The 18048-nt window shown below is 33.2% G+C and overlaps 6 protein-coding genes across 6 annotated transcripts in view; 3 read left to right on the forward strand and 3 right to left on the reverse strand.

Annotated features, from left to right (window-relative positions):
* Positions 1–446: 446 nt before the first annotated feature.
* Positions 447–2000, forward strand: HELRODRAFT_82735 (hypothetical protein; the record flags this gene model as incomplete). The annotated part of the gene is made up of 6 exons (XM_009023106.1): positions 447–497; positions 733–820; positions 1056–1155; positions 1237–1372; positions 1525–1654; positions 1879–2000. Coding segments are annotated over 6 exons (627 nt in total), but the record flags the coding sequence as incomplete, so codon positions are not given.
* Positions 2001–4787: 2787 nt separating this feature from the next.
* Positions 4788–5845, reverse strand: HELRODRAFT_175707 (hypothetical protein; the record flags this gene model as incomplete). Its single annotated transcript, XM_009023107.1, has 3 exons — positions 4788–5240; positions 5327–5398; positions 5807–5845. The coding sequence occupies 3 exons, from the start codon at positions 5843–5845 to the stop codon at positions 4788–4790; spliced, it is 564 nt and encodes a 187-aa protein (XP_009021355.1).
* Positions 5846–6146: 301 nt separating this feature from the next.
* HELRODRAFT_157357 (hypothetical protein) lies at positions 6147–7642 on the forward strand (the record flags this gene model as incomplete). The annotated part of the gene is made up of 5 exons (XM_009023108.1): positions 6147–6149; positions 6300–6398; positions 6852–6938; positions 7116–7309; positions 7564–7642. The coding sequence occupies 5 exons, from the start codon at positions 6147–6149 to the stop codon at positions 7640–7642; spliced, it is 462 nt and encodes a 153-aa protein (XP_009021356.1).
* Positions 7643–7781: 139 nt separating this feature from the next.
* On the reverse strand, positions 7782–8982 carry HELRODRAFT_175709 (hypothetical protein; the record flags this gene model as incomplete). Its single annotated transcript, XM_009023109.1, has 2 exons — positions 7782–7811; positions 7897–8982. The coding sequence occupies 2 exons, from the start codon at positions 8980–8982 to the stop codon at positions 7782–7784; spliced, it is 1116 nt and encodes a 371-aa protein (XP_009021357.1).
* Positions 8983–10772: 1790 nt separating this feature from the next.
* On the forward strand, positions 10773–11117 carry HELRODRAFT_175710 (hypothetical protein; the record flags this gene model as incomplete). The annotated part of the gene is made up of 1 exon (XM_009023110.1): positions 10773–11117. The coding sequence occupies one exon, from the start codon at positions 10773–10775 to the stop codon at positions 11115–11117; it is 345 nt and encodes a 114-aa protein (XP_009021358.1).
* Positions 11118–14849: 3732 nt separating this feature from the next.
* HELRODRAFT_192586 (hypothetical protein) overlaps positions 14850–18048 on the reverse strand; it is a gene marked incomplete at its 3' end in the record, with an annotated part of 4447 nt that continues 1248 nt past the window's right edge. The window contains exons 2-3 of the mRNA XM_009023111.1: positions 15876–15923; positions 14850–15504 (exon numbers count right to left, since the gene is read on the reverse strand). Coding sequence (XP_009021359.1) covers positions 14850–15504; positions 15876–15923 — 703 coding nt within the window. The remainder of the gene's footprint in view (positions 15505–15875; positions 15924–18048) is intronic.

The following is an 18048-nucleotide window of genomic DNA, read 5'->3' on the forward strand; positions in this document are numbered from 1 at the left end:
GGTCATATATAATGATTATTTTAATTATATATTGTTTTTATTATTATTAATATTAATATAGTATTTCAGTATTATATATATTTATGAGTTATTTAAATTCAAATGGAATTAGGACAATTTGTCATCTGGTGCAGTGAAGTTGATGGATAGGTCTAGACACGCCAGCAATGAGTCTAACTGCTCTTACACTGATGATGTTAGTAATTTTGAATGTCTGTCTGTCTATGTCTATAAGTTTGTGTGCATTTGTCTGTGTGTGTGTGTTGGTATTTGTTTGCGTTTGACTAAGCTGATGACGAGGTTAGTGATAATAACGTTTATTTACATATTATCTTGACGAAACTCATAGTAACCTTGGTTGCAGACCCTGACTGACCCTAAGGTAAAGTAAAGTACAAAAACTTCTGACAATTTTTTAGCATCAGGTACAGAGTCTAAAGAATTTGAGGAGGAAATCTCACGTCACATACGAGCAGAAAAGAAGATTTAGCATCAGGGTATGTGATGTCTCTTCATATTATACAATTATTTGGTGGCGAAATGGCGTAATGGTTACGGTGTTATCTGATCCTGCTGTAGCAGGGATCTGGTTCGAATGCGAAGAGATCTCAGACTGTCACATCTCTGTGTTTTGGCTATTAATTCATGTGTTTACATTATATGATTTATTGTTCGTAATTATTAATTACATTATTTTTTTTTATTCAATGTTTGATATTCTTTAACTTGCAGTGTGGGCTTGACACCTTGAACCTTCTGACCCCTAATATTAGCGAGTCACATGGAGGGAGAGTCAGTAAGGCCACTACTCTACATAAAGGTATTTCATTTTTATGTTATCATCAAAGTTTTCATCACTCTCATCATCCTCACAATCATCAGCATCATCATTATCAGCATTATCACCGTTGTTTTTGTCGTCGTCGTCGTCGTCATCATCATCGTTGTCACTTATGTAATCATTTAGACGCTCTCTTGATTTATGCATCGTCGTAATCATCGCCATCGTTTTCATCATCACATCATCACCACTTTTATCACCATTTTCACCACAGCTGTTGAGTTTGTGAGGAAGTTGAAGTCAGAGAGACAGGACCACCAGGACGCCATTGATCAGCTGAGGTTGGAGGTTCAAATGCACGAGAAAGCTATCAGGTTGTCATGATGATTATAAAAGTGGAGAAGATGTGACGATGACAGTGAAGATGACGGTGGTTTGTATTATTGTGGTTGCAGGTGTGTCCACTCACAGCTACCAGCAACGGGCCTTCCCACGTCAGCTATGGTCGCCAGGTCAAAGGTCAACCTTACCAAAGACATGTTCTACGATTTCGTCGATCGAAGATCTCGAGACAATTGGAAGTTCAAAATTGTGGGTTTTTTGTTTATTGCCTAATTCTTGTGGTTAAAACTTTATAACCAAAATATGTTTCAGTGTTTTACTTCAGCATGTATACAGAGAAAGAATTACGATAACAAAGCAGGAAAACCATTAACATTATAATTATTATTATCTATGTTCAGTTTGGTTTGCTAGCTGAACCATTGTTCTCTTCGTATGATGAAGTTGTTTGCACTGTGAACGAAGAACTGTTCAACAAGTCTGTTCACAAATGGCTGAGTGAACATTGTTCGTTAACTGCTCTTAGACCAAGTATGGCTTTCTGGAGTTTTTCATTTACATGTTATTTTGTTTGTTTGTTTTGTTGCTATTGTTTACTTTGTTTGTAAATTCATCTTTTTTGTTCATTTCATTAAAAACTTTATAATATGCAAATAAATAAAATTTTTAAATTAATTAATTAATTACTTGATAATTAATTAATTGATAATTAAATGAAATAACTACACCACCACCACTACCATCATTGCAAACAGTCCTGTCGAATTCCTTGAGAAAGTTATGCACCAGCACTTGCATCCTGACGGACCCTGCCCTCTTCCAACGACAGATCATCAGTGAGATCAACTCATCAAACAACAACAACAACAATAAATAAATAAATAATTATCATTCATCATCCTTCTTAGACGAGAGAGAGTAGGGGAGAGAGAGAGAGAGAGAGAGAGAGAGAGAGAGAGAGAGAATTAACATTAATATAAAGTTATGTATATATTCGATAGATTTATTCTTTAACTGACTGTTCTATCGATGCTAATAGATAACAATATCAGTGCTTCTTGAATAACTACTAAAAAATGTTTGTGTGTTTGTTTGTTCGTTCGTTTGTTTGTTTGTTTGTGTGTGTATATATGTGTGTATGTATGTATGTATAGTGTGTATATGTATGCGTATTTGTAAAGACAAACGTTAAGTTTATATTCATGTGTATGTGTTATTATAAATATTCGTGTCAAAATGTGCTGGAAAAATTTTTGGTTATATTTCACTTATTTTTATTTTATTTATTTATTTATCTATTATTATTTAAAGGACTTATTATTATTTATTATTATTATCATTTTAGGTATGATAATAAATAAATAAATAAACTTTACATTCCAAATTCACCGTAATATTATAAGCCGTATCTTTATAATAAAGACGTGCGTGTGTGTGTGAGGGGGGGGGGTGTGGCGTGCGTGTACGTACGGAAGTGTACATTTTTAATTTAATATTTCAATTTAAGTTTTAATCATTACAAATATTTTTTATTCCCTAATGCATTTGGTGGAAGTCTTATTCGAAGGTTCATCTGTTTCCATTTTATACAACTCAAGATTATTATTATTATTATTATTATTACTACTACTACATTTTTATTTTATTATTGCTTTTTTGAGGAAATATTCACCTCAATATGCTAATTACTTATTAAAGATTAATTCTGTACACATATAGGTAATGGAAATATCTCAGAAAAAACGTTACATGTTTTTCTGTCTGTGTATCTTAACTAATGTATATAGTACATGTTTTGGCTGGCTTATGCACGTGAATGGATGTGTGTGTGTGTGTGTGTGTGTGTGTGTTTGTGTGTGTTAACAAAAATGTTTGTAATTTATTTATGTATGTATATGCAATGATTTAGCTTTTTTCTTCACAAATTTCTTATCTTAAAAGTATTTTTTAGTTAAAGAGTGATTTATTTGCAAGTTTATATAGAACTTCGTTTAAAAATTCATTACATCAACTTTTAAAAAACTATTTGTATGTCTTATTTTAGTGAAATTATCAATTAGAAACTGCATCTATGGTTACTATACTATGCTTATTCTATAGATTAGATACTAACATGGATACTAGCATGATACAGCGCTTTATCTATGTATATCTACGACTTATTAACGATATAAATTTATAGGTAGTTGGCTGATATAACTTTTGTCACTTTGTTTGTATGATTAATGTTATTGCCGTTGCTGTCTGCAAATTGTTTCTTGGATTTAAGTGTGTATGTTTGTTTGTGCGTGTGTGTGTATTTGTGCTTGTGTGTGTATTTATGCGTGTGTGTGTGGGCTGACTATTGTGAGCATGTTAATACGTCTATGTGTATATCACAACTTAAGTGTACTCATATTATGAAGGGTCATCGCGATGATACTATATCATTTTCGACATGTTTTTTCCCGTTGTGGTAGACAGATAGATACAAAGTTTATTATTAAAATGACGCGGGCTTTTAGATGGATAATTCTCTCAATATGGATAGAATTGCGTCTGAATTGTTTGAAAATTTCAATTTAAGATTTTAAAAGGAAAATAATTTGAAAACTCTTTTTCTCCTAAAACCACACACTCGCGTAATTGTGTTTATCTCTATTTTCATAAGAAATACACACACACACACACACACACATATATATATATATATATATATATATATATATATATATATATATATATATGGGAATCATATTCTCTCTCTCCTCCATATTGCATTTATTACTTATATTTATTATTACGAATCACACTGTAATCTGTATTTACAATAATATTATTATAATAATAATAAAATTATTATTAAATAAAAACATCATAATTTCGTTAAGAGCTTACTTTCTTGAAGCAATGTTTTTTCGTTTTTGATTTTATAATTTTTCGTGTTTTTTTTTCTTATTGAACTATTTCTTTTTGTCATGCTAGCTGTAGCGTTCGTCACAATCATTGATTTATATTTCTACACGCATATGCTAGGATAGAAGGGAACACTGTAGCATGATAACTTGGAGGGTCCATAGTGAATAAAGTCTTCCTCTGATCCAACTCCACCATCCTTCTTAATCATTTTAATAAAAAAGAAAAATAAGAGAAAAGTTGTCGCAGAAACACCATCCTTACAAGTATTGTACTTGAGACACTTTCTCAAACCAATAAAGCTTTACGCTATTTAGCCTTTCTTCCTTCCTATTTCTGATTTACTGATTTTAATTCTGTTGTTGATAGCTATACTCGAAATTGTACAGTAATTTATACCAGGAGAGAAAAATAACAAATTTTATTGGATAAATTAATTCACATTTTAGTCATTTGTTAATGTTGTTGTGCTGGAATAATTTTCCACTCATTTTTTTTTCAATTCAATTCTTGACTTTCATTTTTGTGTCTTCGTCTTTTTGAATGATTAAATTGTATATATATACATGTATCATGAAGGAAACTCGTTATATTTTAATGATCGTATTTCTTCAATTCAAACCTGATAAACACAAAATAATGAATTTGCATTATCGAGGCAGTTCGCGTATGAATGATACAGCGTAGTGTATTTTAAGTAACTGAAACTGAAAATTACGAACTAAGGTTAGAATATAAGCAGTTTATTATAAAGAAACACATTTTCGTTTTAAGGTTTCACATCACCAAAGACTTCGGTCGGTAATTCTGCTGGAATGATGGTCTTTGAATTTCTTGAAGTTAACGTATTTCCGGTTAAAGTGTTAGATAGGGTCGGCGTGGTTTTTGTGAAGTCATCATCGAACATGTTGAAACCGTTGATCATCGTTGCAATAGATGACAAAGTTTTTGTACTTCTGATGGTGGCTTTCCTCTTCAGTTTCTTTTTCATAATTGAAAGTTTTCTCACCCTGTAGGCCCTCCACCAATTTTGTATTTTCGCAGCTGCAAGGTTTCGTCGGATCTGGATCAAGTGACCATTCTTCTCCGATCTAAAATCTCGTTCTCTTTCTGTCAGAATCATGTCGAATGTGGCTTTTGATGATTTGTACCTTTTCTCAACGTCGATGAATATTTCTACTTTTTCTCGCCGATAGATTTTTTTCGTGGTCTCGATTTCCGTCTAAAATGATTGAACGTAATTTTTTTAAAAGTAATAATAAGCAGCATAAAAATAATGAGTTAAATATCTCGCCAAGAAGTACGAACCCATAGTTCAGACATTTTCTCTCCGTATTTTTTTCTTACCAATTCTAATTCTTCTATCAGAAAACGCTTTCTCTGTGATTAAGGTTTAGTTGCATTATTATGAATATAATTTTTCTGAAAATTTTTATTCTTTATAATACTAAACAAAACGAAATATTATATTATTTTATTTACAGCAGATTTGTATATGCTGACTTATGTATGATGTTACGGTCTAATAAATATGTCATAATCCTGATGCTTCTTATACATTTTTTAGTTTTTTTGACGTTTAAACGATGAATGTCATGTTTGTATGTAAATTTTAATCATGAATGGATGACAATGACAAAATTAGTCAATGAGACGGCATTATGTATAATGACGCTAATCAGCTAACTGGTCATCATTAGATTAGCGTGCTATAGTTCAGTTCCTATACTGAAATTTCATGAGATTAACGAACAGATATGAAATAAATGATCAAATGAAACTACTCACGTGTACAAGTTTTTTTTCGTTTTTCCAATGTTTAGCCATGGATTTATTCAATAACTTATTAAAGTGACTTTGTTTGAATTGCTCTGCGGCTGTTTCAAAATCCTCTATTTCTGTCTCTCTTAATGTTGCATGCAAGCACTCATTTCTTGTTTTCCAATCTTCATGTTCGTGTTCTTTATTTCTACCTTCGAATCTCAATAAACGAATCTCATCTTCAACTTCACTAGTCTGTAATACAAAATATTTTCAAACAAAGAACCCGAATTTAAAAATGCACCCACAAGTCATAGACGGTACGAAATAACAACATCCGGTCCTTTTTTTGCAAACATTAGCGACAATGGTTGGTGGAAATTTAATCTGTTTGCATCTTTTTAAATTTTATTCCAAAATTGGTGTTTCTAATTACATTTTCTATACAAATTTATGTAACTGCAAGAATGTTACTAAAAAATTAAATGTGGTTTCAATATGTTTGAAAATTCTTTTTCAGTCGTTGGTACTGCCCGAACGTTTTCAGCACATTCTTCGTGTTATGAACACGAATATCGATGGAAAAAGAAAAGTCCCATTCGCTTTGACCGCCATCAAGGTTAGCACAAACAAAAATGTTTTACTTGAAAATTTTAAAGTTTGTGTGAATCGCTAGTGAAAACGCTTTTTCTAATCAATTCTCACCTGAAGCCATAAATAAACAAAGAACCACTCTCAAACTTTTGATGTATCCGGTGTCGATTATCGTTTTTAAAAATTCAATCAAAACGTTTTATTAATGATAGTAAGACCTTATTGTTCATGTGTCACTTGTGCCAAATTCGAGAAAATGAGTTCAGTTGGCTAATGTTTAGTCTTTTAGTCACGTACGACTTGCTATTTTTTACCTTTTTTTAACTAAGTTATTACAGCAAGGTGAAACAGTCATTGTGTTGAGCATATTAGTGTAAGCCATTTTAACTATGGCATTCATTAGATGCTGAATAAGCTATATCTTGAGTGTAAAATGTAAATGAAAAATCTGCAATTAATAATAAAATATTTTTCGCAGGGAGTTGGTCGTCGTTATGCTCACGTTGTCTGCAAGAAAGCCAACGTCGATGTAACAAAAAGAGCAGGAGAACTTACTGAGGAAGAGGTAAGTGAAGATGGTGATGATTGATTTTGGTTTTCATCGTTCATTTTGTTCCTCAAAATGTAGCTTTTATAATTTTTAGAAAATAATTTTGTTGATAAAAATAAATTTATGTTATGAATACAACATAAGGTAATGCCACATTTATGTTACAGGACTTTTTTCATTAATTTTATAAAGGTTGAGAAGTTGGTGACGATAATGGGCAACCCTCGCCAGTACAAAATCCCGGATTGGTTTTTGAATAGACAAAAGGACATTAAAGATGGCAAATACTCGCAGGCCATGTCCAACATTTTGGACAGTAAGATTCGTGAGGATCTTGAAAGATTAAAGAAGATAAGAGCACACAGAGGATTGAGACATTTCTGGGGGTTTGCTACATTCTTACACTTCAATTTTTTAGCAATACTGATTTTAATGTCAATGCATAACATTGATTTGGTTCTAAAAATTGTGTACAACTCTGCAGCTCATTAGTGTTTTATTTTGTTTCAAAACATTTTTGTGAAAAAATGAAATTTAATAAAATGTCATTAAACTTGATATTTTAATTAAATTTTTATAAATATATTTAATAAATATATTTCTATCTTTTTGAAATCTGAACGGTAAATAAATATTCTAGTTTGAGAGTGAGAGGTCAACACACAAAGACAACAGGCAGAAGAGGAAGAACAGTTGGTGTGTCAAAGAAGAAGGCATAAACATTGTGCTATTGTCATGTTTAGAAGCATTGATACATGTAACTTGTATGACAATGTCACTTTGTTAATATTAATAAATGAATAAATTTCCGACAATTGTTTGTTTATTATTTATAAAAAAAACTTTATAGGTTTGTTATTATGCTTGGACTAACTCGTGAACAACTTTCTAAGTTATTGTTCACCACATCAAAAGGTCAATAGATTACTGACGGAATAATGAAACAAAAAATTTTGATTAGAAAAACGATTACCTTTTTCAGTGAATCATCTATAACTTGTTTCCTCAACTTCAATAAGAGTTCTACGATGGTGCGATAGTTTGATAGTCGGTTATTCACTGATTTGTAGTATAGATCTCTGATGAAGTGTTGTTGAGGGTCTAGATTCAGTTTCTCCTGGAGTAAGTCCTTTAGATTTCCAAGACTTGTTAAAAGCTGTTTGGCCTTTTTCGATTCAAATGAAGATAGGAAGCAAAGTAGAAATGGTTGGGTTTTTATCTCACGAAGAATGTTGTTGCAGAGCTGTTGGAGCTCTGCATTCGACATGCCATAATGCCTCAGTATAAGGTTCAATTCTTTAAAGTCGATTGTGGTGTAATTGGCCCTGGCAGAGCAGGGTAGGTTGGAGTAGATACTTTCTGGCAGGTTTTTGGGTAGGTCTGTGAATTTGTCATAGTTTTTCAGTAGTTTTGGTGGTATGAAGTCTTTAACGTCTTGAGTTTTATAGTCTTTTTCTTCAGACAATATGTCTAAGAGGGTTTGAGGTGTATGGTTTATCATTTCTAGAAATTGTGGTTCTTCACTGCTTTCTGGCAAGTGAGCAATTTGTAAGAAAACTTTCAATCGTTCAATGTCGTCTGTTCCACTGCTGTCCTCTATATTAACTTCTTCAAGACTTTCTAAAAAATATTTTTGGTCCATCATATTTTCATCAAATTCTTCTATTAACATGTTTTTGAGCTGATTGTAACTTTCAAAATAATTAGTAAGAGGGCTGTTAGAATAAATTAATCCAGCTTTATGGGAAGCATGTTTTAAGTTGTTCAGAAGTGTGACATTTTTTATGAGTTCTTCTAGAATACTAGTCACGTTCTTGTAGATACTGGATTCATTGTTTTTCACGGAGAGGTTTATTATGGTGCCAATTTTTATTTGATTTTTTAACTCTTTGAGTTGTTCGAATTTTAATTGCTCTTCCTGCATTGCTTTGAGCTCATTTTTTGTTCTTACGTTGTCGAAAATATTGGCGTCTGAGCACAGATCTTTGAATGATATTTTTCTCATCGTTACTTTGAACATGTCCTCAACAAGGAAACCACTTAAACCCAAACTTTTCATTGTTTTATTTTATTTCACCGAATTCATTCAAATTTATTCATTTATTTAACCAAATTTATGTATCAATTCAAACTTTTTTAACATCAATTTCGAATTCAAATTAAATTAAATTTTTAAAAATTTCCAAAAAAACGGGGCAATAGAATTACTGTTGAATCGTTTAAAAGCTGGTTCAATCGCGACAACAACAGTTCGAAACTGACAGTGCGATCGTCAAAATCCCGTGAGCCGTTACTTTTTTAGGGATGGCCGTTTAAATTACAATTAAATCGCTTGAATGAAAACGTTCAACAGTCTTGAAACATTACGTGAATGGAATTCAAATAAGAATTCCTATGTTTAAGAATTTTTGCTACTTATCAATTAACTAGGGAGGTTTGATAAATTTCAAAAATACAATAAATACATTTTTAAAGTGATTTTTGCTCATACAGTTCTTTCAAGAAACAACCACTAGGTTTTTAAACGGGTGACCAAATTAAAGTTTCAGTTACTAAATATTTTTGAATAAAAACCAGTTAAACAACAAATATTACATTCGGGACAACACAATTTTTCGTATAACACACGACAGATTGTTGTTTGTTGTATACGTGTACAACAACACACATTATCTACACCACACATGTTGCGTTGGAATGTTTCAATTTTAATTCAGCTGCTTTTACTGCAGCAGCTGTCACGTCTGTATGATGCATGAAGGAAAAGAAATTAAGCATCAGAGAGTCATGTCCCATGAATTATCAATGAAACCTTCTATCATCTTTAGGTGCGTCTTCATAAGTGTAGTGTAAGTAGGTGTGTATATATATTTTTTCTTTTTTGTTAAACGAAATTTTAGGTAGTTGTTTGCAAACATTGGTAGCAAATCATTTCATCAACGTTACATTGCATTAACTCGTATGAAGGACTAACCACCATTTTTGTAGTTTGTTTTATTCGAAAGCATTGCATGCATGTAATAAGCGTTGTAGAATGCTATTACATTCTCCTTGTTAAAAATGTACCATACATATCACATACTTCTTGCCAATTCTAATAATAATAATAATAATAATAATTATAATAGCAATAATGATAATAATACCTCTTTCACGGCGTGCAATAATATTTTCTTATGAACATCAATTTGCGTAGTTTTAGATTTTAATGTGAATGAAATTAAATTAGCCCGGATGACCGGCTTCTGTAGCGGCCTTCAAACGAGCTACTGCCCACTGTCCACTGATGTTTATTTAAACAGACTCTTTCTTCTCTAATTGGTCAAATTGTTATTCAATATTTTAAAACGGTCTAAATTTTTGCGCGCGTACTCTGCGGTGCATATACGCGCGTATGCTTTATCTGTAGTGTATGTGATTTATGTGTAGGATTGTATAATGTATATGTTTGTTTATGTGTTGTATTGTATGCGTTCTATGTATGTATGTTTGTTTGTTTGTTTGTTTGTTTGTATGTATGTATGTGTGTGTGTGTGTGTGTGTGTGTGTGTGTATGTGTATAGATGTGTGTGTATATATATATATTTATTTGTTCGTTCGTTTGTATTATGTATGTGTGTGTATGTATGTTTGTATGTATGTTGATTGTCATTAATGTAAGAAGGCGACGTATGTTTTCAGCAAATGAATGATAGGCACGTTTGAACTTTTAACTGTCAAATGAGTTTGTGATATTTCCGCGCCAACATCATCATCATCATCATTTCCACCATTATCAGTATCGTCATCATCGTCTCAACAATTATCACCACCATTAGTATCTTTTTTTTAATTAATGGTAACAAGAAGATGCTGAAGATTATGATGAGGCTGAAGAAAAAGTTGACTATGAAGAAGAAGAAAAAGAAGAAGAAGTTGATGATGTTGTTGAAGAAGCAGAATAAAAAGGTGATAATGATGATGATGATGAAGATGAGGCAGATGATTGTTGCTATTATTACTAGATCGATGATGATGATGATGAAATATACAGACGGGGATGATGATTCTGAAAAAGAAGAAGAAGAGAAGAAGAAGAAGAAGAAAAAGAAGAAGAAGAAGAAAAAGAAGAAGAAAAAAAAGAAGAAGAAAAAAGAAGAAGAAGAAGAAGAAGAGGAAGAAGGAGATGATGATAATGATAATGATGATGAGTGAATGAAAAAAAAATGGTATGATGACGATAATAAAGGATGACAAATATAATGACGATGACAATCATCGTGACAGCGTTCTAAGTGACGCTTGATGTGATAAACACATACATAAGCTCATATTTTTAACGCTAACATTCGTTTGTTGACAATCGTTAATTACAATGACACAATGTTTGTTGGTCTGTTTGCACACACAAACACACGTACACACCACACACACACACACACACACACACACACGCACCAAACACTTATACGTATACGCTGGTGTGTGTGTGTCTGTGTGTGTAGTGTGTGTTTGTGTGTGTGTGTGTGTGTATTTATAAATATACGACAACTGGGAAATACAAGATAAAAATACATAAACCTTAATACAAAAAGGAATTTATATATTTTGCGTTTATAATATGTATGTTTGTGTCTGTGTGTGTGTGTCTGTGTGGTGTGTGTACGCACGCGCGTACGTACGTATGTGTTATTAATGGATGCAAATTGATTGGAGAAGGGCAACAATGTCATTTAAGGGTGTACGTTCGTATGCGTGTGTGCATCTGTGCACGTGCAAGTATGTGTTCCTATGTGTGTCTATGTGTATGTGCATACACGTGTGTGTTTGTTTTTATGCGTGTTTGTATTTGTCTGTGACTGTTTAACGTAAAAAAATGCATTTTAATGCACTTGAACGTTATGAAAGTTTCTCAAAAACGCAAACTTTTACCCAATACACGTAATCATCAAAACACATACAAGCGACCTAATGTGTATACGTATATATATGCGTTTTTACGTACAAACATGCGCACACACTTAGCAATATCCACACGTGCACACAAACGTACACAGAAACGTGTACACACATACAGGCCAACAAATGGATCGCTAATATCATAATAACACAGGACAATTGTTGTGTTTGTCTTAGCGCCAGATCACTGAATATTATATGAAGTCTCATCTATCCGTCTCTCTCTCTTACTCTCTATTTGTTTGCGTGTATGTCTGTGCGTCTCTGTATGTATGTGTGTGTGTGTGTGTGTGTGTATGCCTGTTTAAAATTTTGTTATGCTACATATACGTATGTGTTTGTGTGTGATTTAATATGAATGTAGGAAAGTGTTTGTGTGATTATGGGCGTATAAATGCGTGCGTGAATGTGTACGTGTGCATGTATGAATGTGTGTATGCGTGAATATGTGTACGTGTTTGTACACGTTTGTGCGTGCTTTTGACGTCCGAAATTGGCTTCTCTGGTCATCACCTTTTTCTTTCATCATAGCCATTATATAAATATAGGTATGAATGACATCCATGAGCTTCTGGAAGTTTAGTTATAATAATCTTCATCAGCGTCATTATTGCCAGCACCGTCATCAAACACACGCACGCACACAAACAAACACACACACACACACTCACACACACACAACACAAATGCCGACACACGCACACACACACAGGTACGCACGCACACGGGCGCACGTGCGCGGTCAAACGATAGTGCAAAAAGCTTTTATTTGTTATATTTGGCGGGAACGACGTTGGTCGGACCTGGCAGAGAGCTCTCTAATTAAATAGCTTACTGCAATTATTTTATATTGTGCCATGATGCCGCGGCTGTATTATTTATTGAGTGTGTATGTATGTATGTGTGTGTGTTTGTTTGTGTGTGCGTTTGTGTGTTTGTTTGTGTGTGCGTTTGTGTGTTTGTTTGTGTGTGTGAATATGTGTATGGGTTTGTGTGTAGGGATATGTGTGTGTGTGTTTGCGTTTGTGTGTGTAAATATATATATGTGTATGTGTGTGTGGATATATGTGTGTGTTTGTATGTTTTTGTACATCTTTACTTCTGTGCGAATGCGTGTAAATGTACACGTTTGTCTGCAGTAGTAAAAGGTTGTATTTTGACGTTTTGACGCCAGCGATGACGTCATAGTAGGTGCCATCCTCCTCCTCCTCCTCCTCCTCATCATCATCCATCACCACCACTGCCATCATCATCGTCGTCGTCATCGCCAGCAACATTCCACGCGCAAGCATCGTCATCATTGCCGTCAATTTAGTAGGCATTTATATAGCGTTTATTTTTAATCAAATTCCCAGCGGTCGAACGGACAACACGTTACATATGTATCCACCCCGCATTATGTGTACTGAACTGTGTAGTACACCAGTAGTACTCATTGTAAATCATTGTGTACATCTATCTATATAGATATCCATGGTACTTACGTGGGTGTACGCCAACACACACACACACACACAAACACACACACACATACATACATAGAGATATAGATATGTATGTGTACATGCGTGTGTGTTTGTGTATGCTTGTGTGTGTGTGTGTGTGGTGTTAGTTTATTTATTCTTATTTTTATTAAAAATTTTTTGCCAACAACAACAACCGTAAAAATTATTACAATTTCTAAAGTTTTTTAAATTAATATGCGACAGTAACGGTAATAATCATTGCAATAATTATATATATATAAAATAAATAAATAGATAAATATATATATATATGTAGACGTTTTTCTTTTATGTAAATTTTGCAACAAAATATGACACAACATCCAATTGTCAATTTAATTAAAATTAATAAAAAAATTTGTTAAAACCAAGAAAAACAAACATGACATTCAAACTGACTTAACTTTTATATCTTCTCTTTTTCTCTCTCTTTCTCTCTTTCTCTCTTTCTCATTCTTTTTCTAGTTTCGTCTCTATCTTTGTTTTTCTCTATCTTTTTTCTTCTGATCTTTAACTTTTTCTTTCTCTCTCTTTCAATATTTTCTCTTTCTTTGTCTCATTCTGATCATCTTTTTCTCTTTTTTTGTTTTTTGTTTCCTCTTTCATTTTGCTACACTCTATTGCTCTCTCTCTCTTTCTCTCTCTCTTCTTTTTTTCTCTATTTTCTTTTTCTCTCTCTTTCTCTCTCTCTCTTCCTCTTGCCAAATTTCAGTGGTTTTGTCGTAATGTGACAAACACAGAAGCAATAGAAAACAAACAATAACGTAACGACAACATTATTAAATAAAAATGCTAGGTACGTCACTAACAACACAATATATTACATAATGCAATGCTTAAATAATTAAAATAATTTGTTATATTTACAGCACACACACGCACGCACGCACACATACACACGCACACATACACACACACGCACGCACATACACACGCACGCACGCACCCGATTTAAGTTTAAATCGACAGTTTAATTGAAAAGACTCAAAACGAAGTTTAATTTAATTAAAATTTAAATAAACACTAAAAAAATTGCAAATAAGTAACATAATTTTTTTACAATTGATAACATTTCAACCAAATAAAGCTCTACATAAATATAAATACTTGTATATTTAACTAATTAACGATTCATTGTCTTTGGTTTAATTACATGGGTGACACCTGGCGTCTACAGAAAAAGCTGGGTAGGGCCCCCATTTTAACTTAAGGAGGGAAACATTTTATTTTAAGAAAATCGGTGGAAACTATCTTTATTATTTTCTGACCATCAAAAATAGAAAACCATTTTGCCAAAACTTTAGCAAGTTTAACCTTTTTTGTTGAATGTAAATTTTTTTTAAATCAATTAAAAATTCTGTGGTAGTCTGCCTCCAACATTCAAGGGGCGGGTGGTTGGCACCCCTGAGATGACGTCATAGGTTTTTATTTATAAATAAATAATCCATGTTATAATTTCATAAATTTTTATAAATTAGTGTCTCTAAATGCTATTAACGGCACCATCATTACCATCACCATCATCTTCGTCGTCGTCATCGTCGTCGTCATCATCGCTGATGTCATTGTTGTTGATGTTGTTGTTGTTATAAATGTTGTTGCCGTAACTAGCAAATGGAAAGTTAGGCATATTTTTGTTGTTGCTGTAATTGTTGTTGTTGTTATTATTATTACTATGTGTGTTGTTGTTGTTATTTTTGGTGTTAGTGGCATTAATTGCATTGGAAATGAGGCCGGTATTAGTGTTGTTGTTAGTCGTAGCAGCAGCAGTAGCTGCAGTAGCAGTAGATTGGTTTATTTTAACGTTGTTGTTACTTGAATTATTACTAATAACACTGTTATTATTATTATCATTGTTGTTATTATTATTATTGTTATCTCCGATTCCTTGGAAATGACCAAATCCGCTATTGACATCAGCGCTAACATTAGCGTTGGTGTTACTACTGGCGTTGCCTAGAGAAAAAATTGGCGAGGGTGACGAGGACAGCGAAGGCAGGCTGGACCGGTGGCTTGCGTCGTCTGCCCATGGCTGCAAGTTCTGAAGAGCGTTCAAGGAAGCGTTATTCATACAGAGTGGGTCCGGCGAGTTATACGCGTTTCTCGAGTTCGAGTCTGAGTGTAGACTCATCATGAATCTGCGTGTGAGCGTGCGTGCGTGTGGTATCTGTTTATATATATATATATATATATATATACGTGTGTGTGTATGTGTGGTGGTGTTTGTGCATGTGTGGTGGTGTTTGTGTATGTGTGGTGTTTGTGTATGTGTGGTGGTGTTTGTGTATGTGTTGTGTTTGTGTATGTGTGGTGGTGTTTGTGTATGTGTGGCGGTGTTTGTGTATGTGTGGTGGTGTTTGCGTATGTGTGGTGTTTCTATGTGTGTGGCTTTTGCGTAGTGGGGTGTTGGTGTATGTGTAGTGTTTGTGTATGTGTGGTGCTTGTGAGGTTTTGTGTAGGGGTGTACGTTTTGTATGTGTGATTTGGGGATGCTGATAAAGGTACAAACCTGTTGGCAGCCTGCCTCTCGGCTTCTCTCTCTTCAGCCGTCTGTCTCCTGAAATCAAAAATTAATTTTGTTTTCTATCATTATTCCAATTACTAATTGCAATATTAATGACAATAATTACTAATTATTATTATTATTACTAATTATTATTAATATTAATTATAATTATTGCATATTCATCAACGACAATTTTTGATAGTTTTTCTTAGAGCAATCGTCCGTATCAAAAAAGCATGAAAGTCCGAAGTGGTTCGTGATTTAAAACCGCCATGCAAACAGTGAAACAAATAATTAACCAAAATCTACTTGCAAAATAATCTTAATTATTAAAATTTAATTAAAGTTTTTATTGAAATCATTGAACGAAACAAACTATGTCCTTATATTTGAATATTTTCACATACATGCACGTATACATTGTACTTAAGTACACGCACTAAAGCGTTAAATAAGTTTAAAAATTTTTAAATGGCAGAAATTAATAAAGATCGGAATATGCAAGAGAATGAGAGATTTCAATGAAGAAAAACAAATTAAAGAAAGAGAGAAAGAGAGAGAGAGAGAGAGAGAGAGAAGATGAGAGAAAAATTGAGAGAAAGAGAGAGAGAGGCGTTTAATTAGTTGTGTTAAACTGTTAATAACAAAAAAAAAGAAACAAATAGAAAAAAGGAAAAGAAAGGAGAAAGAAAGAGAGGAGAAAGAAAAAAAGAGAGAAAGAGAGAGAGAAAAAAAAAAGGGAGAAAAGAGAAAAAAGTAAGGTCGATTCGTTGTATAAATAACGGAAGAAAATTAGAAAGATGAAAAAAGCAAATGAGATAAAATAGAAAAAGATGAAAAAGAGAGAGAAAAAATGAGAGAGAGAAAGAGAGAGAGAGGTGAAGAGAGCGTTGAATTGTGTGTATTAATGAAGCAGAGAGAGAACAAGCTGACTCCGTGATGATGTGAGCATTAGAAGAATTTACACTGGCACTCCTCTAATACATTTGTGCTGCCTCTCATATCATGGGAACGATAAATACATATCACCCATGTTGTTGTTGTTGTTGTTGCTCCTGCTGTTGTTGTTGTTGTTTTTGCTGCTGTTGTTGTTGTGGTAATGTTGGTGTTGTAGCAATGTTGTTGTTGTGGCAATGTTGTTGTTGTGATGTGTTGTTGCTGTTTTTATGTTGTTTATTTGTCGTTGTTGTTGGGCTGCTTGTTGTTTTTATTGCGTAGTGGTTGTTTTGTATTTTGTTGTGTGTATGTTTTTTTGTTTTTTTGTTAATTATGTTTTTTTTACTATCGTTGCCTGGTTGTGTCGTCGTTGTTGTCGTTTGGTGTGTTTAGCATCATTCAAGTCGGAAAAACACTAACTATTATATATGGCATTTAAATGGTGCTGTTCATTAATTGACGTTGTTTTTCAACGTTAAATTTGATTTGTTGTTGTTGTTGTTATTTGATATCGTTGCTAGACATTGTTGTTACAACAACTGCCACAAAAACAATTTGCTTTATTGGCTGCTAAGTGTGTGATGTAACAACAACAACAACAACAACTACTACTGCTACTACTACTACTACTACTACTACAGCAACAACAGCAGCAACAACAACAACTACAACAACAACAACATTTCTACGGCTTTCAAATTATCGTTAATGTAGGTAGATGTAGTATTAACAGTTTCGCAATTACAAATGTCAAATGAAGCGCTGTTTCGTTGTTCGTTATCGATACTGATGTTGATTTTGTTGCTCCTGTTGCATGTTGTTGCATGTTGTTGTATGTTGTTATATGTTGTTGCATGTTGTTGTATGTTGTTGTATTGTTGTTGCACGTTGTTGTATGTTGTTGATTTTTTTTAATGGTTATTGTCCTTTTGTCTATGTTATCTGTATTATCATTGTACTGTACATAATCTTTTCAACATTTTGATTTAGTTAAAAAATTGTATCTGATACAAAATGATACAATGATGGAATACAAATAATACCACGCAAACAAATACAAGAGCGATGCAACGGCGTGCAATATATACGTACAACTCTCACTTTCACTGATTTTTACTTTTGTTTGATTTCATTTGGGATTGCTAGCAATTTGTTTCCAATCGTTATCATCATCATCATCGTCATCATCATCGTCGTCGTCATCATCCACATCAATATAATTACAATTGGGGATCCTCAG

This window comes from Helobdella robusta (assembly GCF_000326865.2).
Source record: "Helobdella robusta unplaced genomic scaffold HELROscaffold_34, whole genome shotgun sequence".
NCBI lineage: Eukaryota > Metazoa > Annelida > Clitellata > Rhynchobdellida > Glossiphoniidae > Helobdella > Helobdella robusta.